General features: G+C 37.2%; 2 protein-coding genes across 2 annotated transcripts in view; one reads left to right on the top strand and one right to left on the bottom strand.

Annotated features, from left to right (window-relative positions):
• LOC108915831 (serine-rich adhesin for platelets-like) overlaps positions 1-13,943 on the bottom strand; it is a 32,475-nt gene extending 18,532 nt beyond the window's left edge. The window contains exons 1-4 of the mRNA XM_023454167.1: positions 13,899-13,943; positions 8,383-11,837; positions 4,535-8,256; positions 117-1,339 (exon numbers count right to left, since the gene is read on the bottom strand). Of these exons, the coding sequence (XP_023309935.1) occupies positions 117-1,339; positions 4,535-8,256; positions 8,383-11,837; positions 13,899-13,940 (8,442 nt within the window). The 5' untranslated portion in view covers positions 13,941-13,943. The remainder of the gene's footprint in view (positions 1-116; positions 1,340-4,534; positions 8,257-8,382; positions 11,838-13,898) is intronic.
• An 8,623-nt stretch (positions 13,944-22,566) lies between these two features.
• LOC108906442 lies at positions 22,567-25,240 on the top strand. The gene is made up of 2 exons (XM_018709682.2): positions 22,567-22,745; positions 24,732-25,240. Exons 1-2 carry the CDS (start codon positions 22,713-22,715, stop codon positions 24,999-25,001), a joined length of 303 nt encoding a protein of 100 aa, XP_018565198.1. The 5' UTR covers positions 22,567-22,712; the 3' UTR covers positions 25,002-25,240.
• Positions 25,241-26,250: the final 1,010 nt, after the last annotated feature.

The following is a 26,250-nucleotide window of genomic DNA, read 5'->3' as shown; positions in this document are numbered from 1 at the left end:
GAAGGTGAATCAGTAGTTGTTGTCGACCCTTCTGTTGTAGTAGTAGATTCCTCAGGTGTTGTAGAATGTGAAAGAGTAGTTGTCGTCGACTCTTCTGTTGTAGTAGTGGACTCCACAGGCGTTAGCGTGGAAGAATCAGTGGTAGTTGTCGACCCTTCTGTTGTAGTGGTAGATGACTCAGAAGTTGTCAAAGGTGAAACAGTAGTTGTTGTCGACCCTTCTGCTGTAGTAGTAGAATCCTCAGGTGTTGTCGAAGGTGATACAGTAATAGTTGTCGAACCTTCTGTTGTAGTAGTAGATTCCTCAGGTGTTGTAGAAATTAAAACAGTAGTTGTTGTCGACACTTCTGATGTGGTAGTAGATTCCTCAGGTGTTGTGGAAGGTGTAACAGTAGTTGTTGTCGACTCCTCTGTTGAGGTAGTATTCGCCTCAGGTGTAGTCGAAGGTGAAACTGTAGTTGTTGTCAACCCTTCTGTTGTAGGGGTCGGTTCCTCAGGTGTTGTCGAAGGTGAAATAGTAGTTGTCGTCGACCCTTCTGTTGTAGTGGAAGATGCCTCAGGAATTGTCGAAGTTGAAACAGAAGTTGTTGTCAACCATTCTGTTGTAGTAGTAGATTCCTCATGTGTTGTGGAAGGTGAAACAGTAGTTGTTGTAGACGCTTCTGTTGTAGTAGTGGGCTCTTCAGGCGTTAAGGTGGAGGAAACAGTAATTGTTGTCGACCCTTCTGTTGTAGTAGTAGATTCCTCAGGTGTTGTAGAAGGTGAAAGAGTAGTTGTCGTCGATCCTTCTGATGTAGTAGTGGCAGCCTCAGGCGTTAGCGTGAAAGAAACAGAGGTAGTTGTCGACCCTTCTGTTGTAGTGGTAGATGCCTCAGGATTTGTCGAAGGTGAAGCAGTAGTTGTTGTCGACCCTTCTGCTGTAGTAGTAGATGCCTCAGGTGTAGTCGAAGGTGAAACTGTAGTTGTTGTCGACCCTTCTGTTGTAGTGGTCGGTTCTTCAGGTGTTGTCGAAGGTGAAACAGTATTTGTTGTCGACGCTTCTGTCGTAGTACTGGGCTCTTCAGACGTTAACGTGGAGGAAACAGTAGTTGTTGTCGACCTTTCTGTTGAAGTGGTAGATGCCTCAGGTGTTGTCGAAGGTGAAACAGTAGTTGTTGTCGACGCTTCTGTTGTATTAGTGGGCTCTTCAGGCGTTAACGTGGAGGAAACAGTAGTTGTTGTCGACACTTCTGATGTAGTAGCAGATTCCTCAGGTGTTGCTGAAGGTGAAACAGTAGTTGTTGTCGATTCCTCTGTTGTGGTAGTAGTCTCCTCAGGTGCAATCGAAGGTGAACCTGTAGTTGTTGTCGACCCTTCTGTTGTAGTAGTAGATTCCTCAGGTGTTGTCGAAGGTGAAACAGTAGTTGTTGTCGACCCTTCTGCTGTAGTAGTAGATTCCTCAGGTGTTGTGGAAGGTGAAACAGTGGTTGTTGTCGACCCTTCTGTTGAAGTAGTAGATTCCTCAGGTGTTGTAGAAGGTGAGAGAGTAGTTGTCGTCGACCCTTCTGATGTAGAAGTGGCCGCCTCAGGCGTTAGTGTGGAAGAAACAGTGGTAGTTGTCGACCCTCCTGTTGTAGTATTAGATTCCTCAGGTGTTGTCGATGGTGAAACATTAGTTGTTGTCGTCCCTCCTGCTGTAGTAGTAGATCCCTCAGGTGTTGTCAAAGGTGAAACAGTAGTTGTTGTAGACGCTCCTGTTGTAGTACTGGGCTCTTCAGGCGTTAACGTGGAGGAAACAGTAGTTGTTATCGACCCTTCTGTTGTAGTGGGTTCTTCAGGCGTCAGCGTGGAAGAAACAGTGGTAGTTGTCGACCCTTCTGTTGTAGTGGTAGATGCCTCAGGAGTTGTCGAAGGTGAAGCAGTAGTTGTTGTCGACCCTTCTGTTGTAGTAGTAGATTCCTCAGGTGTTGTAGAAGGTGAAAGAGTAGTTGTCGTCGACCCTTCTGTTGTAGTAGTGGACTCCTCAGGCGTTAGCGTGGAAGAATCAGTGGTAGTTGTCGACCCTTCTGTTGTAGTGGTAGATGCCTCAGGAGTTGTCGAAGGTGAAGCAGTAGTTGTTGTCGACCCTTCTGTTGTAGTAGTAGATTCCTCAGGTGTTGTAGAAGGTGAAAGAGTAGTTGTTGTCGACCCTTCTGTTGTAGTGGTAGATTCCTCAGGAGTTGTCGAAGGTGAAGCAGTAGTTGTTGTCGACCCTTCTGTTGTAGTAGTAGATTCCTCAGGTGTTGTAGAAGGTGAAAGAGTAGTTGTTGTCGACCCTTCTGTTGTAGTGGTAGATTCCTCAGGTGTTGTAGAAGGTGAAAGAGTAGTTGTTGTCGACCCTTCTGTTGTAGTGGTAGATTCCTCAGGTGTTGTAGAAGGTGAAAGAGTAGTTGTTGTCGACCCTTCTGTTGTAGTGGTAGATTCCTCAGGTGTTGTAGAAGGTGAAAGAGTAGTTGTTGTCGACCCTTCTGTTGTAGTGGTAGATTCCTCAGGTGTTGTAGAAGGTGGAAGAGTAGTTGTTGTAGACGCTTCTCTGGTAGTAGTGGTTTCTTCAGGCGTTAGCGTGGAAGAAACAGTGGTTGTTGTCGACCCTTCTGTTGTAGTGGGTTGTTCAGGCGATAACGTTGAAGAAACAGTGGTAGTTGATGGCCCTTCTGTTGTAGTGGTAGATACTTCAGGAGTTGTCGAAGGTGCAACAGTAGTTGTTGTAGACGCTTCTGTTGTAGCAGTGGGCTCTTCAGGCGTTAACGTGGAGGAAACAGTAGTTGTTGTCGACCTTTCTGTTGTAGTGGTAGATACCTCAGGAGTTGTCGAAGGTGAAGCAGTAGTTGTTGTCGACCCTTCTGTTGTAGTAGTTGATTCCTCAGATGTTGTAGAAGTTGAAACAGTAGTTGTCGTCGACCCTTCTGTTGTAGTGGGTTCTTCAGGCGTTAGCGTGGAAGAAACAGTGGTAGTTGTCGACCCTTCTGTTGTAGTGGTAGATCCCTCAGGAGCTGTCGAAGGTGAAACAGTAGTTGTTGTCGACCCTTCTGTAGTAGTGGGCTCTTCAGGCGTTAACGTGGAGGAAACAGTAGTTGTTGTCGACATTTCTGTTGTAGTGGTAGATACCTCAGGAGTTGTCGAAGGTGAAGCAGTAGTTGTTGTCGACCCTTCTGTTGTAGTAGTAGATTCCTCAGTTGTTGTAGAAGTTGAAACAGTAGTTGTCGTCGACCCTTCTGTTGTAGTGGGTTCTTCAGGCGTTAGCGTGGAAGAAACAGTAGTTGTTGTCGACTTTTCTGTTGTAGTAGTAGATTCCTCAGGTGTTGTAGAAGGTGAAAGAGTGGTTGTTGTCGACCCTTCTGTTGTAGTGGTAGATGCCTCAGAAGTTATCGAAGGTGAAACAGTAGTTGTTGTCGACCCTTCTGTTGTAGTAGTAGATGCCTCAGGTGTTGTCGAAGGTGAAACAGTAGTTGTCTTCGACCCTTCTGTTGTAGTAGTGGACGCCTCAGGCGTTAGCGTGGAAGAAACAGTGGTAATTATCGACGCTTCTGTTGTTGTGGTAGATGCCTCAGGAGTTGTCGAAGGTGAAGCAATAGTTGTTGTCGACCCTTCTGTTGTAGTAGTAGATTCCTCAGTTGTTATAGAAGTTGTAACAGTAGTTGTCGTCGACCCTTCCGTTGTAGTGGGTTCTTCAGGCGTTAGCGTGGAAGAAACAGTAGTTGTTGTCGACCCTTCTGTTGTAGTAGTAGATTCCTCAGGTGTTGTAGAAGGTGAAAGAGTAGTTGTTGTCGACCATTCTGTTGTAGTGGTATAATCCTCAGAAGTTGTCGAAGGTGAAACAGTAGTTGTTGTCGACCCTTCTGCTGTAGTAGTAGATTTTTCAGGTGTTGACGAAGGTGATACAGTAATTGGTGTCGACCCTTCTCTTGTAGTAGTAGATTCCTCAGGTGTTGTCGAAGGTAAAACAGTAGTTGTTGTCGACGCTTCTGTTGTAGTAGTGGGCTCTTCAGGTGTTAACGTGGAGGAAACAGTAGTTGTTGTCGACACTTCTGATGTAGTAGTAGATTCCTCAGGTGTTGTTGAAGGTGAAACAGTAGTTGTTGTCGACCCATCTGCTGTGGTAGTAGTCGCCTCAGGTGTAGTCGAAGGTGAAACTGTAGTTGTTGTCGACCCTGCTGTTGTAGTGGTTGGTGCCTCTGGTGTTGTCGAAGGTGAAACAGTAATTGTCGTCGACCCTTCTGTTGTAGTAGTAGATTCCTCAGGTGTTGTAGAAGGTGAAAGAGTAGTTGTCGCCGACCCTTCTGATGTAGTAGTGGACTCTTCAGGCGTTAGTGTGGAAGAAACAGTGGTAGTTGTCGACCCTCCTGTTGTAGTAGTAGAATCCTCAGGTGTTGTCGATGGTGAAACATTAATTGTTGTCGTCCCTTCTGCTGTAGTAGTAGATTCCTCAGGTGTTGTGGAAGGTGAAACAGTAGTTGTTGTCGACCCTTCTGTTGTAGTGGTAGATATTTCAGAAGTTGTCGATGGTGAAACAGTAGTTGTTGTCGACCCTTCTGTTGTAGTGGTCGGTGCCTCAGGTGTTGTCGAAGGTGAAACAGTAGTTGTCGTCGACCCTTCTGTTGTAGTAGTAGATTCCTCAGGTGTTGTAGAAGGTGAAAGAGTAGTTGTCGTCGACCCTTCTGATGTAGTAGTGGACGCCTCAGGCGTTAGCGTGGAAGAAACAGTGGTAGTTGTCGACCCTTCTGTTGTAGTGGTAGATTCCTCAGGAGTTGTCGAAGGTGAAGCAGTAGTTGTTGTCGACCCTTCTGTTGTAGTAGTAGATTCCTCAGGTGTTGTAGAAGGTGAAAGAGTAGTTGTCGTCGACCCTTCTGATGTAGTAGTGGACTCCTCAGGCGTTAGTGTGGAAGAAACAGTGGTAGTTGTCGACCCTCCTGTTGTAGTAGTAGATTCCTCAGGTGTTGTCGAAGGTGAAACAGTAGTTGTTGTCGACCCTTCTGTTGTAGTAGTAGATTCCTCAGGTGTTGTAGAAGGTGAAAGAGTAGTTGTCGTCGACCCTTCTGATGTAGTAGTGGACTCCTCAGGCGTTAGTGTGGAAGAAACAGTGGTAGTTGTCGACCCTCCTGTTGTAGTAGTAGATTCCTCAGGTGTTGTCGAAGGTGAAACAGTAGTTGTTGTCGACCCTTCTGTTGTAGTAGTAGATTCCTCAGGTGTTGTAGAAGGTGAAAGAGTAGTTGTCGTCGACCCTTCTGATGTAGTAGTGGACTCCTCAGGCGTTAGTGTGGAAGAAACAGTGGTAGTTGTCGACCCTCCTGTTGTAGTAGTAGATTCCTCAGGTGTTGTCGAAGGTGAAACAGTAGTTGTTGTCGACCCTTCTGTTGTAGTAGTAGATTCCTCAGGTGTTGTAGAAGGTGAAAGAGTAGTTGTCGTCGACCCTTCTGATGTAGTAGTGGACTCCTCAGGCGTTAGTGTGGAAGAAACAGTGGTAGTTGTCGACCCTCCTGTTGTAGTAGTAGATTCCTCAGGTGTTGTCGAAGGTGAAACAGTAGTTGTTGTCGACCCTTCTGTTGTAGTAGTAGATTCCTCAGGTGTTGTAGAAGGTGAAAGAGTAGTTGTCGTCGACCCTTCTGATGTAGTAGTGGACGCCTCAGGCGTTAGTGTGGAAGAAACAGTGGTAGTTGTCGACCCTTCTGTTGTAGTGGTAGATGCCTCAGGAGTTGTCGAAGGTGAAACAGTAGTTGTTGTCGACCCTTCTGTTGTAGTAGTAGATTCCTCAGGTGTTGTAGAAGGTGAAAGAGTAGTTGTCGTCGACCCTTCTGATGTAGTAGTGGACTCCTCAGGCGTTAGTGTGGAAGAAACAGTGGTAGTTGTCGACCCTCCTGTTGTAGTAGTAGATTCCTCAGGTGTTGTCGAAGGTGAAACAGTAGTTGTTGTCGACCCTTCTGTTGTAGTAGTAGATTCCTCAGGTGTTGTAGAAGGTGAAAGAGTAGTTGTCGTCGACCCTTCTGATGTAGTAGTGGACTCCTCAGGCGTTAGTGTGGAAGAAACAGTGGTAGTTGTCGACCCTCCTGTTGTAGTAGTAGATTCCTCAGGTGTTGTCGAAGGTGAAACAGTAGTTGTTGTCGACCCTTCTGTTGTAGTAGTAGATTCCTCAGGTGTTGTAGAAGGTGAAAGAGTAGTTGTCGTCGACCCTTCTGATGTAGTAGTGGACTCCTCAGGCGTTAGTGTGGAAGAAACAGTGGTAGTTGTCGACCCTCCTGTTGTAGTAGTAGATTCCTCAGGTGTTGTCGAAGGTGAAACAGTAGTTGTTGTCGACCCTTCTGTTGTAGTAGTAGATTCCTCAGGTGTTGTAGAAGGTGAAAGAGTAGTTGTCGTCGACCCTTCTGATGTAGTAGTGGACTCCTCAGGCGTTAGTGTGGAAGAAACAGTGGTAGTTGTCGACCCTCCTGTTGTAGTAGTAGATTCCTCAGGTGTTGTCGAAGGTGAAACAGTAGTTGTTGTAGACGCTTCTGTTGTAGTAGTGGGCTCTTCAGGCGTTAAGGTGGAGGAAACAGTAGTTGTTGTCGACCCTTCTGTTGTAGTAGTAGATTCCTCAGGTGTTGTAGAAGGTGAAAGAGTAGTTGTCGTCGACCCTTCTGATGTAGTAGTGGACGCCTCAGGCGTTAGTGTGGAAGAAACAGTGGTAGTTGTCGACCCTTCTGTTGTAGTGGTAGATGCCTCAGGAGTTGTCGAAGGTGAAGCAGTAGTTGTTGTCGACCCTTCTGTTGTAGTAGTAGATTCCTCAGGTGTTGTAGAAGGTGAAAGAGTAGTTGTCGTCGACCCTTCTGATGTAGTAGTGGACTCCTCAGGCGTTAGTGTGGAAGAAACAGTGGTAGTTGTCGACCCTCCTGTTGTAGTAGTAGATTCCTCAGGTGTTGTAGAAGGTGAAAGAGTAGTTGTCGTCGACCCTTCTGATGTAGTAGTGGACGCCTCAGGCGTTAGCGTGGAAGAAACAGTGGTAGTTGTCGACCCTTCTGTTGTAGTGGTAGATGCCTCAGGAGTTGTCGAAGGTGAAGCAGTAGTTGTTGTCGACCCTTCTGTTGTAGTAGTAGATTCCTCAGGTGTTGTAGAAGGTGAAAGAGTAGTTGTCGTCGACCCTTCTGATGTAGTAGTGGACTCCTCAGGCGTTAGTGTGGAAGAAACAGTGGTAGTTGTCAAACCTCCTGTTGTAGTAGTAGATGCCTCAGGTGTTGTCGATAGTGAAACAGTAGTTGTTGTCGTCCCTTCTGCTGTAGTAGTAGATTTCTCAGGTGTTGTGGAAGGTGAAGCAGTAGTTGTTGTCGTCCCTTCTGTTGTAGTAGTAGATTCCTCAGGTGTTGTAGAAGGTGAAAGAGTAGTTGTCGTCGACCCTTCTGATGTAGTAGTGGACTCTTCAGGCGTTAGTGTGGAAGAAACAGTGGTAGTTGTCGACCCTCCTGTTGTAGTAGTAGATTCCTCAGGTGTTGTCGATGGTGAAACATTAATTGTTGTCGTCCCTTCTGCTGTAATAGTAGATGCCTCAGGTGTTGTCGAAGGTGAAACAGTAGTTGTTGTAGACGCTCCTGTTGTAGTAGTGGGCTCTTCAGGCGTTAACGTGGAGGAAACAGTAGTTGTTGTCGACCCTTCTGCTGTAGTAGTAGATTCCTCAGGTGTTGTGGAAGGTGAGACAGTGGTTGTTGTTGACCCTTCTATTGTAGTAGTAGATTCCTCAGTTGTTGTAGAAGTTGAAACAGTAGTTGTCGTCGACCCTTCTGTTGTAGTGGGTTCTTCAGGCGTTAACGTGGAAGAAACAGTAGTTGTTGTCGACCTTTCTGTTGTAGTAGTAGATTCCTCAGGTGTTGTCGATGGTGAAACAGTAGTTGTTGTCGTCCCTTCTGCTGTAGTAGCAGATTCCTCAGGTGTTGTGGAAGGTGAAACAGTAGTTGTTGTCGACCCTTCTGTTGTAGTAGTAGATTCCTCAGGTGTTGTAGAAGGTGAAAGAGTAGTTGTTGTCGACCCTTCTGTTGTAGTGGTAGATTCCTCAGGTGTTGTAGAAGTTGAAACAGTAGTTGTCGTCGACCCTTCTGTTGTAGTGGGTTCTTCAGGCGTTAACGTGGAAGAAACAGTAGTTGTTGTCGACCTTTCTGTTGTAGTAGTAGATTCTTCAGGTGTTGTCGATGGTGAAACAGTAGTTGTTGTCGTCCCTTCTGCTGTAGTAGCAGATTCCTCAGGTGTTGTGGAAGGTGAAACAGTAGTTGTTGTCGACCCTTCTGTTGTAGTAGTAGATTCCTCAGGTGTTGAAGAAGGTGAAAAAGTAGTTGTCGTCGACCCTTCTGATGTAGTAGTGGACACCTCAGGCGTTAGCGTGGAAGAAACAGTGGTTGTTGTCGACCCTTCTGTTGTAGTAGTAGATTCCTCAGTTGTTGTCGAAGGTGAAACAGTAGTTGTTGTAGACGCTCCTGTTGTAGTATTGGGCTCTTCAGGCGTTAACGTGGAAGAAACAGTAGTTGTTATCGACCCTTCTGTTGTAGTGGGTTCTTCAGGCGTCAACGTGGAAGAAACAGTTGTGGTTGTCGACCCTTCTGTTGTAGTGGTAGAACCCTCAGGAGTTGTCGAAGGTGAAGTAGTAGTTGTTGTCGACACTTCTGTTGTAGTAGTAGATTCCTCAGGTGTTGTAGAAGGTGGAAGAGTAGTTGTTGTAGACGCTTCTCTGGTAGTAGTGGGCTCTTCAGGCGTTAACGTGGAAGAAACAGTAGTTGTTGTCGACACTTCTGTTGTGGTAGTAGATTCCTCAGGTGTTGTAGAAGGTGAAACAGTAGTTGTTGTCGACCCTTCTGTTGTAGTGGTTTCTTCAGGCGTTAGCGTGGAAGAAACAGTGGTTGTTGTCGACCCTTCTGTTGTAGTGGGTTGTTCAGGCGATAACGTTGAAGAAACAGTGGTAGTTGATGACCCTTCTGTTGTAGTGGTAGATGCCTCAGGAGTTGTCGAAGGTGAAACAGTAGTTGTTGTCGACCCTTCTGTTGTAGTAGTAGATTCGGCAGGTGTTGTAGAAGGTGAAACATTAGTTGTCGTCGACCCTTCTGTTGTAGTGGGTTCTTCAGGCGTTAGCGTGGATGAAACAGTAGTTGTTGTCGACCCTTCTGTTGTAGTAGTAGATTCCTCAGGTGTTGTAGAAGGTGGAAGAGTAGTTGTTGTAGACGCTTCTCTTGTAGTAGTGGGCTCTTCAGGCGTTAACGTGGAAGAAACAGTAGTTGTTGTCGCCACTTCTGTTGTAGTAGTAGATACCTCAGGAGTTGTCGAAGATGAAACAGTGGTTGTTGTCGACCCTTCTGTTGTAGTGGGCTGTTCAGGCGATAGCGTGGAAGAAGCAGTGGTAGTTGTCGACCCTACTGTTGCAGTGGTAGATACCTCAGGAGTTGTCGAAGGTGAAACAGTAGTTGTTGTAAACGCTTCTGTTGCAGTAGTGGGCTCTTCAGGCGTTAACGTGGAGGAAACAGTAGTTGCTGTTGACCTTTCTGTTGTAGTAGTAGATTCCTCAGTTGTTGTAGAAGTTGAAACAGTAGTTATCGTCGACCCTTCTGTTGTAGTGGGTTCTTCAGGCGTTAGCGTGGAAGAAACAGTAGTTGTTGTCGACTCTTCTGTTGTAGTAGTAGATTCCTCAGGTGTTGTAGAAGGTGAAACAGTAGTTGTTGTCGACCCTTCTGTTGCAGTGGGTTCTTCAGGCGTTAGCGTGGAAGAAACAGTGGTAGTTGTCGACCCTTCTGTTGTAGTGGTAGAGTCCTCTGGTGTAGTCGAAGGTGAAACAGTAGTTGTCGTCGACACTTCTGTTGTAGTAGTAGACTCTTCAGGCGTTAGCGTGGAAGAAACAGTGGTGGTTGTCGACCCTACTGTTGTAGTGGTAGATGCCTCAGGTGTAGTCGAAGGTAAAGCAGTAGTCGTGGACCCTTCTGTTGTAGTAGTAGGTTCCTTAGGTGTTGTTGAAGGTGAAACAGTAGTTGTTGTCGACTCCTCTGTTGTAGTGGGTCCTTCAGGCGTTAGCGTGGAAGAAACAGTGGTAGTTGTCGACCCTTCTGTTGTAGTAGTAGAATCCTCAGGTGTTGTAGAAGGTGAAACAGTAGTTGTTGTCGACCCTTCCGTTGTAGTGGGTTCTTCAGGCGTTAGCGTGGAAGAAACAGTGGTAGTTGTCGACCCTTCTGTTGTAGTGGTAGAGTCCTCTGGTGTAGTCGAAGGTGGAACAGTAGTTGTCGTCGACACTTCTGTTGTAGTAGTGGACGCCTCAGGCGTTAGCGTGGAAGAAACAGTGGTGGTTGTCGACCCTACTGTTGTCGTGGTAGATTCCTCAGATGTAGTCGAAGATAAAACAGAACTCGTGGACCCTTCTGTTGTAGTAGTAGTCGCCTCAGGTGTAGTCGAAGGTGAAACAGCGGTAGTTGTCGACCATTCTGTTGTATTGGTAGATTCCTCAGGTGTTGTCGACGCTGAAACAGTAGTTGTTGTCGACACTTCTGTTGAAGTAGTAGAATCCTCAGGTGTTGTAGAAGGTGAAAGAGTGGTTGTCGTCGACCCTTCTGTTGTAGTAGTGGACGCCTCAGGCGTTAGCGTGGAAGAAACAGTGGTAGTTGTCGACGCTTCTGTTGTAGTGGTAGATACCTCAGGAGTTGTCGAAGGTGAAACAGTAGTTGTTGTCGACCCATCTGTTGTAGTAGTAGATTCCTCAGGTGTTGTAGAAGGTGAAACATTAGTTGTTGTCGACCCTTCTGTTGTAGTGGGATCTTCAGGCGTTAGCGTGGAAGATACAGTGGTAGATGCCGACCGTTCTGTTGTAGTGGTAGATGCCTCAGGAGTTGTCGAAAGTAAAATAGTAGTTGTTGTCGACCCTTCTGTTGTAGTAGTGGGCTCTTCAGACGTTAACGTGGAGGAAACTGTAGTTGTTGTCGACCCTTCTGTTGTAGTGGATTCTTCAGGCGTTAGCGTGGAAGAAACAGTAGTGGTTGTCGACCCTGCTGCTGTAGTAGTAGGTTCCTCAGGTGTTGTCGAAATTGAAAATGTAGTTGTTGTCGACGCTTCTGTCGTAGCAGTGGGCTCTTCAGGCGTTAACGTGGAGGAAACAGTAGTTGTTGTCGACCCTTCTGTTGTAGTAGTGGACTCTTCAGACGTTAATGTCGACCTTTCTGTAGTAGAAGTGGGCTCTTCAGGCGTTAATGTGGAGGAAACTGTAGTTGTTGTCGACCCTTCTGTTGTAGTGGGTTCTTCAGGAGTTAGCGTGGAAGAAACAGTGGTAGTTGTCGACCCTTCTGTTGTAGTGGTAGTTTCCTCAGGTGTTGGAGAAGGTGAAACAGTAGTTGTTGTCGACCCCTCTTCTGTGGTGGGTTCTTCAGGCGTTAGCGTGGAAGAAACAGTGGCGGTTGTCGACCCTTCTGTTGTAGTAGTAGTTTCCTCAGGTGTTGTAGAAGGTGAAACAGTAGTTGTCGTCGACCCTTCTGTTGTAGTAGTAGACTCTTCAGGCGTTAACGTGGAGGAAACTGTAGTAGATGTCGAACCTTCTGTTGTAGTAGTGGGCTCCTCAGTCGTTAGCGTGGAGGAAACAGTAATAGTTGTCGATTCTTCACTTGAAGTAGAAATGTCGTCAAGTGATTTTTGTGTTGTGGTAAGCAAATCTAGTACCCATGGCTCATCGCATTCCAAGTCCAATAAGTCGCTACAAATTAATCCTTCTGGACATTCTTGTGGTAAACCAATAACTTGAGTAGAGTTTGCCGTTACAACGCATTGATAAAAGCTGGTTTCGTCATAGCATTTGAATCCTTTACCTTTACAATCAATGAGTTGCGTATTAATGCAGCATATCTATAAGATATAAATTAAGTGAGAACAAGACAGGCAGTAATTTATATATTAGTGAGTTTTATTTAACTGACAAATTTTAATTAATACTTGTTTATTCTTTACAATTTTTGAGGATAAAATTCTGAGAACGGCTTAATTTTGCTCTCCTCTTTTATGTAACACACAAAAAAACATTTTTTTTTTGTATTGACAACAGTAATCATATTCGGCAGTTTTTATAAGAGATCCGTCAATTTCTTTCAAGTACCTTTAAATTAGAATACGTTATTTTGTTTCTGTCAGCAAATAAATTACCTCTGAAATTACGTAATTATTTCAGATCGAAAACGATCTAATGAGAAAAAATAGTTAACTCAAAACTATTACAACAGGGAATAATTTTAATAAACCCTTCATCTTTAAAACAAAAGAAATATAATGTATAGCACAACCCTCGACAAAATTATAAGTAGAGTTGTTCAATTACCTCGTTTACTATCATAAGTGACATCTACAGAGTGATTCACTATATTTTGACCCCCCATATACTTTTTTGTGTTTAGAGTTATAAAAAAATGTGAAATATAAAAGTTATACAATTTTTTATGAATTTTTCGAAAATGCTGGTAGAAAATCTAATTGAGTCCAAACAAAATGGCCGCGGATGTTAACTTTGTTAATTTAAATGGAACACCCTGTATATTTTTACATATTTATATAGAACGTTCCTGTCGAGCATACTCATATAGGATGTGTTGGGCCCATCTCTAACAATAAGGGAGATACTATTAAAAAACGAAAAGATGTTTTTTTATTAAGAAAATAAGATGTAACTGTTAGACCTCTTTCAGGCATTTCTGCCGTTTTTCCAATTAGGTACATAAAGATTTACAAATATATTTTGCCATATTGGTCATTGATATGGTCCAAAATGCATATAGGAATTTTAACTAAATCTCACTAATTAGGCCGTGAGAGGCCTAATTCATGGACAATGTTATATGGTATGACAGTTTGTATTATTATTTAATTAAAATAGGTTACTCAGAAGTAGAAAATTGAAATAAAGTTCTTTTTCATACTCTATTTTAATTCCAAATGAATTTTCAATTTTCGACTGCCAATCAGTAACAATGTTATCATGATAGTACTACCTGTCATTGTCACGACCTACCATATAACATTGTCCATGAGTAATGAGTGAGATTTAGTAAAATACTTATGCGTATTTTGGACCATATCAATGTCCGATATGTCAAAATATGTCAAAATATATTATAACTAAATCTGTAAAAATCCTTACAGAATTGGAAAAAAATGCAGAAATAACAATTATAAGATGTATTATTTTCATAATAATAAACCTTCTTTTCGTTTTTTAGTAGTATGTCCCTTATTGTTAAAGATGGACCCAATAAATCTTATATGACTATGCTCGACAGGGAACGTTCTATCCAAACATGCAAACATATGCAGGGTGTTCCATTTAAATTAACAAAGTTAACATCAGCGGCCGTTTTACTGGTAAGGTAAAATTAAAATAAAGGCTGGATATTATTTTTTCAATGAACTTTTATATTGTTAGTAGATGGCACAATTTTTTTTTTTTTTTTGTAAATATGTCGCCAACAGATATAGGTACTAAAAGACATAAGGGTATGAAGCTGTTTATAGTTTTATAGAGAAAAATACATCCGTAAACCCTTAAATACAATAACAAGATAGGCAATTTTTTTTACTTTAAATAGAAAGTGCTCGTTTTATACTATTTCTGAAAGAGAAGAGACGTAGATATAATACTTATCCTTCAGGGTGTTTTAGTTACGTGCTTACTGAATTATTAAAAATAGGTACTTAACATTCACAATAATTTCTGAACACAAATACTTCAAAGAATTCTAAATAAAAAGGCTGCAACAGCGTTAAAAAAAAGAACTTTGGAAACAAATTTTCAGATTTTTTTTTTAATGATTAATAATTAATTAAAATAAGTATGTATAACAGTCAATTAAATTAGACCTTTAAATATTTAAATCACATGAAAAAAAAACATGAAATTGTATACAAATCTTTGTAACTTACATTATAAAATAATAGGGCTATTAGCCCAAATATCAAACGCATGTTTCTTTTCACATCTCACTTGATACTGAATGCCCTATGAACAAAATTACTAATTTAATAGTTTTCTTAGTATCCATTGTCTCTTAAATCCTTACTAAATTCTTGTATAAATATGTTATCAGCTACCTAATGTTTTCCTGACTTAACATATTGGTATAAGTACCTATTTACTAGATAAGATTTAGTTTTCTCTGCAAAAGATTACTTTTTTGACATACGGGCACCATTGCCAGTTATTACAGTTGGATATAAAGTAACAATTTAACTTAAAAAGACCAAGAATAACATGGAAAAATTTGCACCATGTTGTATACTTTACATCATACCTGACATCATATAGACAAAAGTAATATCTCATACCGTCTCAAAGTATGCAATAAGAACAATTATGAATTTTACAAGATATTGCTGAGAACCTATTTTTTGAAAAAAATATCTGTTTTAAACAACACATTAGCAAAATGGGTAATAGTTATTGCTCAACGAATTCATCTCATCAATGTTCACTTATTACCTGCCTTCCTTGTATATTTTAATTACTTTGACCATACATATAATGTCATACTTTAGATATTTTGTAGACCAAATACTTAACAAAATAATATTTTTTGTGTATAAGGTGGATTGTCGAAAAACTTGAAAAGTGTGCTCTGATGGAACCATCAGCAAAAATTTTACGGCATATTTAAAAACCTAGTGAGAATATTAGAAGAGTAAATAACAAATAAACTCGATTGGCAGAAGTGCTTTTTGCAAAAAAACATTCACATTGATATTTTGAAAACTTTTTTTAACTGTGATTCCTCCGACAGCTCTGCCTCTGTTGATACATGATTGGAAATTGTTGTACATAAAAATGTGCAATTAACTTGTAGTTTTCGTTATGTCAGTTAGTTCATTGTTACTGTATTGATGAGCCTTTTGTTCACTAATACTTTTCACAATGAAAATCACAAATTTCCGTCATGAAAACTAAAGTATAATAATTTTAATTACCTACCGGATTTTTCTGGTTACTACAAAAAATGCAACTCAGAATCGAACGACACGCCATTTACAGACTTACCTCATTTTATGTAGTATGTAACTCGAGGGCGATTCCAGAAGTATTCAATAAATTTTAATAATTTTGATTATTACTAATTTTAAGCGCTATTTTGCATTTTCAAAAAAATTTTTATAACAACTCGGTCTTATTTAACAAAAAATTGCGAACATATTGAAGACTGCTGCTTTGACGTTCGTATTTTTAATTTTACCGAATTTTAATTGCTAACATAGAGGAAAGAAAATTAACATTCCAAACAAAACTTCTGGTCACATGGCTTGTAATCATTTATGAAGGCTATGTAGTTGCCAACCAACGGTGACACTAGATTAGAAAAGGTTGGGCTTTAAATAAGTCAGCGGTACTCGAACAATGATGGTGTATATTTTTAAAAGATATATTTTCCTATCATTCAATACAATGTACTAAGATGCATTTTTAGCAATCTTCATCTTTATTGAGATCTTATCCTGTTAAAAATAAATATAAATGTTCGTAAACACCCTGTATGGTATGAATTTATTTTGACAAAATGCGTCTTACATTCGAATACACTACAATGTTGTTTGCAATTTAATTTCCTATGCCAACACCTGTTGACAATGAATTAAATTATCGCGATACGAAGATAAGGAGTAACGTATTTCAATACTGAATTCGTGGGAGCTGAAATACGTAATAAGATAAATGTTTACAGACGTATTAAACTTAACAATAACTTCAACATCACGAACCACTTTAATGCACTATACCCCAATGTCGGTTCAACCTGACTCCAAAAAGTCGCGGACTTAATGACAGACACATTTTTTTTGTTTACAATTATTATCTTCTAGGCTGTTTTAGGTTACTGCACCCTAGCAAGTGATTCTCTGTGAACCCATTTAGATACCGGAAGCAGTCAGCATGAGTTTATACAGAGTGTTTTCTAGATCCAAGCCATAACCCCAAAATATCAACGTCCTGTACTTTTAGGAAATGGGATAAATGCATTTAATTCCTGCTGTTATTTCTTAATAAAAAACACGTTAGTATTTGAGACACCGACATGTAAGAAACGCTGCGGTCTTTCCTGTCCGCCACCTTCGTTCACTCTACCGGTGTTCCACAGTCTTTGAACAGCGTTTTGCGCTGTTCTGGGATTTGGTTGTTGTCTTTGGGGGTAGATTCATTAGTCTTAATTAACCTATCTTAACATAGTTACTGCATTGTGAACAGATGATCAGTCGATACAAAGTCGGCTTAAGTTTCGCGTAATAATTCTTATTAATTTTCTGCAACCATATGACATTTGAGACAGGTTTTTTAATGAAAATTCCTATAATTGTTTTTATCTAACAATAATAGTTTTAAGTTATTTTAGTTTTATTTAACTGTGTAATAATTATTTTAAATATAAAAAGTGAGCTTTTTTCTTATAAACAAGCTTATTAAAGCAGTCATCGAAATTTTGAACTTCTCAATAATGGTTTTCCCCAGTATATCTACCACTAATTGACATGTTTGTAAATAAAATGTTTTTTTACCTTTAACTAAGCAAATTATTAAACTCTTTAAACTTCAGTACTCTGATTCAAATGCAAGTGAAAACACTCTGTATATCCTTTCAGGATTGTTTTACAAAAAAAAGTTGGCGGATGCTAAGGTATGTGTATGTTTTAATATCAAGATTCTGAAAAATTTTCTAGATTTTTACTTTGGTGAATTATTAATTTTGATCATTGATTTTTAAGTTTTTATGATTATTTGGTTTTAAAATTCGATGCCTAATGTTTTCTATTTTTCATTGTAATCCCGAAAAATATTCCGTTTTAAAATAAAATTTTATAACTATATTATTTATAGACTCTAGTACTTATCTGACTAGATATATGTGCCGGTATTATTTTTTAATTCGCATTCATTTAGCAAACAACTTAAATATTTTATAAATTATGGCACATCATAATTTTTCTTTTAAACAGTAACATTTATGTAAATTTATTACTAGAATTACTCGAAAAAATATTTATATAGGGTGTATCAGAGACGTTGCCACAATTTCTCAGAATTATTTCTGTCAAAACAGATAAGAAAAAAATATACAGCCTCCAAACGTCACTAAATGTTATAATCTTATTCTAATACGATGCATTTAAAAAACTCAAAAGCCCTCATATCAAATTTCAATTAAAATTGAGTTATAATAAACATAGGAAAAATTTTTTTTTAAACCTGAAAACTTTTTAAGGAAGCAAAATTGCAGTAAAGTATCTTTATCTAAATCGGTTTATTTTGACGCAGAAAGAAGTTACCCTTGAAGTGTGCCCCATTCGTTTCAGTATGTATATGTATGCATGATAATGTAAAATAATATAAATATAGATAATAATTACACGTTAAAACAATATGTAATATTATGTCTAGCACAATCGGAATCTTTGGTCTAGTTTAATAAACTTCTTATATCTCTGAGAAGGTTTTTGAGAATTTTGACTTGTTTCTGTCATCAAAATTTTATAATAGATACAGACAGTTGACAGTTGTCAATAACAATTCTTTTTTATGTATATATTGATTCATTCATATGCATTTCGTTTCTGGTCTTGCTAATGGTAACTCTTTAGAAGCATTTTGAATTTACGCTGAAATGCATCCTCAACAAATTACGCACCTTATTTTCACACCATGTGAAAACTGGAATTTTAAAAAAATAACTTTTCATTGTGGTAGCCACCGCGAAACTTGAACCCCGATTTTGGAAGAAATAGTACTGAATTCCGTTGTTGAAGAATCACCAGTACTAGAATTGTTTTGCAGTTAAATGTCAACCATATGACGGTAGAGCACATCTTAAAAGAACAACTTTTATATCCCTTTCACATGTTAAAAATGCGATAAACCCATCCCGAACTAGCCCAGGATAGCACCCAGAACAAAGCTGATGATGTACTTAGCTTATAAACTCAATGGAAATTATACCTACTGACACGCTATGATTTGTAGATTGTTCTGAAAATAATAAAGACAACAATAATTGTTACTTTTTACTAACATGTGTAACGAACGTAGAAAGTGAGACAAATTAATATAATAGTTATTTATTGTATAAGTGTTTTATGTAGCATTTTATCCATGTAAGAATATTTAATATTTTTAAGTGGATAAAAGGCAATTAAAATACGAATACAATACGTTTTATCCATAATCATACCACAATCGTATTTGTGGAGCCAGAATTATTGGGATTTAATAAAAAAATATCCGCACGACTTGATATTTCTTACTATAGTAGGATCATATTCGATGCAAAGTAATAAATCATTGCCTGTCAAGGCAACCAATGAAGTACGCTTTTAAGGGTTTTACAAATTGAATAATTTATTTATACATTATAAAGGGACGAGGGGATCAATTCAGGTCTGGCACCCTTGTTCCTACAAAAATTCCTTTATTCTCATAAACTATTTATTTTAAATGTAATTTATTATAAATCCAATTTGTTTCCTAAATTTCACATATGTACTACATTTTACCTCTGTACGCGCCACTGTTTCAGATTTTACAGTGAATTTCATTTTAAATTTGAAATGATTTATCTTACGCCTCCTAAAAATGATGACTCGATTTTCCTTTGATAAAAGACCGACAACTTTTTGCTCTACTTTGCATCGAATACGATCCTACTATAGTACTCAATGAAATGTGGTAGGTTTTGTTATACCTACTTTATTGCCAGCGAAATCTAGGGAACATTACCAAAAAGTGTTCGCCGAATTTAACAAATGAGGACCAGATAATCAAGACGGACATTTCAAGAAATTTTACAATTTATAGAAGAAGGGTTTTCCGTGACTGCTGTTGAAATATACGGAAAATATATAATGTGATAAAACAAAAAAATGAAATGTCTATTACTGTAAATGTAAATATTAATATTAATAAGTACCTAAATAAATTAAATTTGATTTATTATTTTCTCATTATTCTACTACTAGTGAAAGTTACTTTATTCCATTAGTGGATAAGGTATCACCTTAGATCAAGGGTCGGCAACTGGCGGACCGCGGTCCAGGTCCGGACCGCGGAAGGTAAAATACTGCACCGCCAAAAATTTTTTGAAGTTATAAATAACTCAAATAAATTATTTAAAAAATGTTTTTTTACGTTTAAGTGCCAATTTTATCATTTTTTCTAGTATTTTACAATTGTGTGTGTTTTGAGTTCTTAATGGTTAGTAAGCAGATTAAATTTGAGTCCAATTAAAAATAAAAATAAGAAATATGAATTTTTTTCTGGACCTCGTTAAAAATTTTCAAAAGTATCCGGACCCCACCTAAAATTACTTGCCGACCCCTGCCTTAGATGGTTCATATGTGCGAATAAAAGTCCGATTATAAGGTGATTGTGGATAAAATAAAGTTTTTTGAAACTAATTAATATACATATCTCAAAATCTTTTTTGGCTGCAGTTTTGCTGCATGTTAATTTTGACATTTTCTCGTTTTCTTCAAATGAATATTTTTAAAGATGTCCTGCTGTTCGCTTCATTCTGTATACTACAATTTGTCTAATCTATACAAACAATTTATAAGTTTAATTTATATTCAGCAAATTTAAATTGTTTAATTTTATATTTAGATAATATTTGATTTACTCGGACAGACACCATGTGAATACATTGTGTTTTTGAGAAATATTTTGTGTTAATAGATACACAAATACACATAAATCTACCGAGTTCTCTATTTACACAATTTTTATACTCTCCAGAAAACGTATACATAATTTAATATTTACTAAAATGAAATAATTTAGCTACCTCTCTTGATAGCTAACATAATAAAAGTTTAACTGCATGTAATAATTTTTATATAAATAAATATCTTATACTAATTCTCAATGATCATTATGAATTCAGTATTGCAGAGAAATTTTGTACTCTTGATCCAATTTAACAAATTTAGAAACTATGTTACATTGGAACAATACATCCTCTACCTGAATTTGATTTTTTTTTATTTGATTTAGTCTGCTTTAAAACTTATAATTTTTACAGCAAATAATGACATAAAGAGCCATATACTGCTTTCTCAAATAATTTCTCTCTTCGGTATAAATGTTAAAAGTCGTACGTATTTAAAAAATATTCACAATTCTTTATCGCAGATAGTTGTTGACTGAATACGACTCATTTACTTTAGCACATTAATGATGAATGGAAAGTAGAAGCTCATTGTACATTTTTAAATGTATATTCCTTTTCAAACATTGTGTTTACTCATATGTTCAAGTATAATACATTTAATTTTTACGGAAAAATGTTTTTATAATCCGCCACAATCTAAATAAATAACTTGCAGTACGTAATTCAAATTCATTTCCATCACCATTGTTACTGCACCAAAACATGTTTATGTCATGATACTGAAACTGATAAAGGTGTTAAAATCAATCCTAATCGTGTATTATACCAACTTATACAACAACTACCTGCAAAAAACTTGTAATTATTTAAAATAATTTCTGATAAAAAAATTTATTTACGAATTGAGAAAACGAGTTTATTGAGAATACTTTATTAACAATAAATAGGTTCAAAATGTTTGATTGAGTGATGATAATGATTACCAGGAGCGTAAAAGCTTAAGATCGTTCTGAGTATTGGCCAGAAAGGTTGCCCTGGTTATTGAACTTCAGAGTATCACAGTTGACGTTCAGTCTCACCCTATGGGGGCCCTGACGTGATCCTATAGGGATCATGATCTAAGATCGCACATTTGGTCGCTACAGATTTTCCGCTTACTGGGGTTGATTCGATCCACACTGACATCTGGACTTGCTTGTCGGTATTGCAGTTGGTTGTTTGTTGTACTGTCTGTCTGAGCTCGAATTTCGTCTCGTTTGGGAAACATTTTATGTCGCAAAATTCGAAACTGAGGCGATTTTGTTGCGTCCCTTCACGTACTAAGTATACCTTGTATATTGTATATTTATTAAACATTGTTTAATGTAGATGTGAAAGTCTATAAAATTTGTTTCGGAATGTTACTAACTTAAATGTACCTACACAAGTTTTTTATGTAAATGTCTAACACACTACAAAGTATTTCGAAGTCACAGTGACATGCTATAAATAATTATCTTGGCATTTATTATCTAGAATGGAAAATATCCTAGCCCGCTCACTCCTAAAATAAATTGGGTACACAAATGTATGCAAATACCTACATAAAAAGTGAATAAACAAAATGATGTTTAAATTAACAATTTCACTTTTTCAAAAAAAAAAACATGTAAGCTTTCTAAGAATAAACTTATAAAATAGTTCAATTACGCTATACCTACGTAAATATTTGCATACAATATGGTAGGATTATTATGGCTGTATAAAAAATTGAATGTTACACATGTCAAAACAATAAAAGCTGTTTTATTGAACCTTAATAAAACCAAAATGTACTGTCAATCTGCTAATGTGAATATTACATTTATATCCCTTATCAAATAATTATACTTATAGCAACCAACATTTTGACACAGCTGTTATGTTCAAAATAATTTTAAACTTAAACAAATTTTCTTTTCTAATTATGACCGGAAAGGTTTTATATGAAAACAGCATAATTGAATAATACACAGGGTGATTCACAACTTTTTCAAAAAAAATTCGGAATATATCCGTCATGGAAAATAGAATCAATATTGTAAAAAAAAAATTTGTAAAATCCTTATAGTTTCCGAGAAAAAAATTATTGAAGTTGTAGTATTTTCAACCCTTACATCGCTGGGCGCTGGGCTACTGCAGTCTTTAGCGTCATTCGCGTTGCGCGATTGTGCGGCGATTCCGAATACTGAAATCCGAGATATAACGTTTTTGCGATAGTGTTTACATTAATTTTTTCAAATGTCAAAAATGGCTTACGTGTATACTCAACTCAGAGTTGGATATCGTTTTAATTTATGGTGAAGCAAGACAACATTTGTGTTAGTTCGTAGAAACTGGGTAAGACAGGCATAAATGTGTTTACACGTCGGTGGGCAAAATTTTGAACAGTTGTTGTAACATCAGGTCTGTCAAATTATTTTATTAATTAAAACCACGAATTAATTTTAATAAAGCAGTTGAATTTGCTGATAAAATAGGTGTTATAAAATTGTAGTTCTTTCCTTGGGAAAGAAATTCTTTCAATTTTTTGTCCGTTCATTTTATATTACACTTTGCCGCCGTGCCGGTCGCCGACTGTATGCTTTGCCTCGCACAAGGTCAGGTTCTACAGTGGACCAATGTCGTGCAAAAGTATATTTTTAAATCACTTTCGAACTACCCTTTTTGATTTTTTTTACAAAATTGTATTTGTAAGAGTCCCCTGTACATTATTTTTTTTTGGATAAGTTCTGAATCACCCTGTATATCGCAGTCATTCAATGCTGATGCTAAATTCCAGAACTAAATTTAAATTTTCTCGTTTAAGTTAAACAATTATGCATTAGCACGTTTATACCAAAGATGATCTCACATCAATAAAAATTCTCTCTTAGGCTTGAAAATATATCGTGCGTACATCTGTATAAAAGTTACATCCGTTAATTTTCGCAATAACCGGCTACTTTAACACTTCAGAGAATAAAATTGAACAGTTGAAGTGGGTGTAATGTAATCAATAAGTATGTATACGAGGATAAATTTAGATTTTTAATTAGTTAACTAGAAGTTTAGACACACTGCACGTTTAGTTAATATAATGCGGTTGTTTTTACTTATCTTGTTCGTATTGGTAAGTGCGATTTAAGGTTAATATATTAATATCAGTTAGTATTATATGACACAAAATTATACTGTTACTATTTTTATAAAAATCTTAAGTAAATGTGGCTTTTCTATTTTATCTAACTTACACAATTCTTAGTATTTTTTTAGACACAATTGTTCCAGAATTATGCTCATATCTAAATTATCAGTGAGACTTTTTAAGGTATTAATAGAAAATATTTTGTTCAAAATTAAAAATTTTCTAAGAGCATGTAGAGGATATTGTTTTTTATACAAAAGGAATAAGGTTTATTGCAGCTATTTCTCAAGAACTACTCGTACTTTATATTCTGCTACAAAATACAGAAAATTTTCGTTTCGAAACCTATATTCATAGTAACAATGAAATTTTCCATCTCTTGTTGCAATGCGATTATTAAAACTGGAATAATTTGTCCCAAAAACAATTTGCCAAAGCAATATAAAAAAGTATATTTTTATGTATTTGTTTTATAGTGTTATAGCAGGAATTTCACAAAAAATTAGCATATACAATAGAGACGCATGCGTCTGTATTTTATATTAGTAGCTCTTGTTCTGTATGTTACTTTAAAAGTATCAGACTTTCAACATTTTTTCTTTAAATTCTCCTCGGATGAAGGGTGATTGACAAATGGTGACCAAAAATGAAACCTCGTATTCTTTGGTAAATTTTAAGGGGAATATTTCCTATAAAGTTTTTATCTAGGACGCTTCGTTAAAAAGATACGGGGTGTTAAACAACAAAAAATATTTTTATTTTTTTTTAAATAGGTAATTTAATAACTAGGAAGTGAAATAATTTGAAATTGGGCACGTGTATTTATGTAAACATTGTCCAAAATCTGAGGGCTTTTCCTAAAATTTACATGCTCCAGTGGCGGAGATACAGGGTATCGGTTTCTAAATTAAATAGTAGGTACGCCACTGCTTTACGATAACGACTGGTAATTTCGGATTCTAACGAATTCAATTTTCTACAAATTACTACTCTCTTATGTTTTTCGAAAAAAGCCTGATTTTCGAGTAAAACTTAGAAAACCAACTAAAACACTTTTACTTAAATGACATGACAAGCACTAAGCATTTGGTTATTTATTAGAATAAAGAAATTAGTAACATTAGTCATCATTTTAAATGATTTTATTTGAGTAAATGCTCAAAAATACCTCCATTTCCACGAACACAGGCCCGACATTTTGTTAGTAACGAAAATGTAATTTGTTAGAAATTTAATGTTGCTTGAATCTGATGAAAACCATTATTTATTCTTTTTTCTAACTGCTCAGAATGTCAAAGTTGCTGTCGCAGCCCTCTATGTAATTTTAAAAAGCATTATATTCGAATATCGAAGTGTGCGTTCTCTGTTCGTTTTTTAAGTTTTACTCGAAAATCAGGCTTTTTTTCGAAAAACATAAGAGAGTAGTAACTTGTAGAAAATTGAAAGACAAATCCCAAAATATCATGGTTGTTACCGTAAAGCAGTGGCGTACTGCGTTACTAAAAAAAATTAAAACTATTTTTTGAAGTTCTGTATCTCTCTTCCTGTATCTTTTTAACGAAGATAAAAACTTTATAGGAAAGAAAATTCACTAAAGTATACCCTTTGATACCAAATATGCTTTTAGGTATGCTAAAGAAACAACTGCATTGGCATGGGAATTAGGAATAATTCAAATTAAAAAATAGTCTATCCAAATACTGCTAATAAAAAAATACATGCTTGACATATTGAAATTCTGAAAAAATTATTTCCCATTCTTGTGGTTCATCATTTTTAATAAGAACTAAAAGCCATGATGCATTGATTAATATATTTAAGCATTTTAATGATTACTTTCAAAAGTGGAATTAACAGTCGTTATAATCTGAATGTCCATGGATATTAAACTGCATATAAATTAAACATTTTTGAATGAAGATGAAACTTAGAAACGAATAAGTATAACTAAATATCTATTAATATTTTTAGGTCTGTTTCACTCGCCAGAACCATGGACGAGAGGTTAGCTGCAGCAAGAAAGGGTTCGTCTGTTACGACGATTCAAAGTTTTATCAGTGCGTCCACAAAAATGGAAAATATTTCATAGGAGGATCCTTGCAGAAGTGTGCTGAAGGTTTAACGTGCAGAAACGATGGCGAACTGGAATGCGAAGAAGAGATTCCGAAGGAATATATCATCGCTTCCAATATAGAAGCATTCGACGCTAATGATATAGATCACAAATTAGATGAAATATAACTTATATACACTCTTTTTCAACGTGATTGAAGACAGACGCGGATTCAGATACTGGAAACAAATAGTCATAATGGACCAGGATCTTATTATTAAAATTATCGTTTTATGTAATCTTCAATGAGGAACTTGTCCATTGTCTGTCTTCGACCAGATTCTTCTTCAATCATATGTAAAATGTAAAAATCGTATTATTTATGTTTGTTGTGTAACTGATAAATGAAATAACAAATTAAATATTATTTCAATTGTGATATAATTTATTACACAGACCCACAAAAAAAAAGTTCTGTACCAGAGACATGAGTACATAGATATTGTGTATTTTTTATGCTAAATTCGAATTCGCAGCCTAAAAACCGATTTACCAGGGCATTTTTTTGTACGACACTAGAATATCCCCTAAAATAAGGTAAAATAGTGAAGATAAGGTAAAGCTTTATAATGAAAAGCAACAATTTGTAAATGCTTTGAGAAAACATTGTAAAATAATATTTTTATCATTGGAAAGAAATACATTCTCACCCACCTCTAAGATCAAATAATTGTACTCGTGTCTCTGGAACAGAATTTTTTTTTGTGGGGCTGTGTTTTTAATATATGTGTTTTATTTTATGTTTAATTATTTGTTTTTAATTTTTTTAAGCCAAAAATTAATTTCATTACAACTGTATTATAAGTTATACAAGTATACAGGGTGTCACGGTACTTGATACAAAAAAGTCGAGTACAAATCGATGAGGTCAAAATATTATCAGTTTTTCATATAATTTTTTTTTTATATGGGCCTTCGTTAACAAGTTACGGGCCCTCAAAGATGAAAATTGAAAAGTTATTTTAATTTACAGTCTCTAAACTATTAACTTCAGCATGATGCAAATTTGGTGATCGATAACACATGCTTATAGCTTGTTTTTGATGTTGTAAGTAACTTCATTATGCCCAGAACGCCAGGGACAGGCTATGCCCAATGGTTAACAGCCCAGAATTTTTGCATAGATGACGATCGCAATCTGCCTGCATCAAAAATAAGTTCCCTGAAGAATTTGCCAACGACAATGCCCTCTCGGTTCATGATGAAGTTAATAGTTCAGAGAATGTAAATAAAAATATTTTCTTAATTTTCACCTTTTTGAGGGCCCGTAACTTGTTAAGGAAGGCCCGTATGAAAAAAATGTATATGAAGAACTAGATATTATTTTGACCTCATCTATTTGTACTCGACTTTTTTGTAACAAGTACCGCGACACCC

This window comes from Anoplophora glabripennis, unplaced genomic scaffold, assembly GCF_000390285.2.
Source record: "Anoplophora glabripennis isolate ALB-LARVAE unplaced genomic scaffold, Agla_2.0 scaffold47, whole genome shotgun sequence".
NCBI lineage: Eukaryota > Metazoa > Arthropoda > Insecta > Coleoptera > Cerambycidae > Anoplophora > Anoplophora glabripennis.
The sequence above is the reverse complement of the archived record's forward strand: the minus strand, read 5'-3'. Positions and strand labels throughout refer to the sequence as shown.

Excerpts from the sequence above, each read along its gene's own strand:
- LOC108906442 (XM_018709682.2), top strand. The coding sequence starts at position 22,713 with ATGCGGTTGTTTTTACTTATCTTGTTCGTATTG. Across the intron at positions 22,746-24,731 it reads TACTTATCTTGTTCGTATTG|GTCTGTTTCACTCGCCAGAA; the intron begins GTAAGTGCGATT and ends TAATATTTTTAG.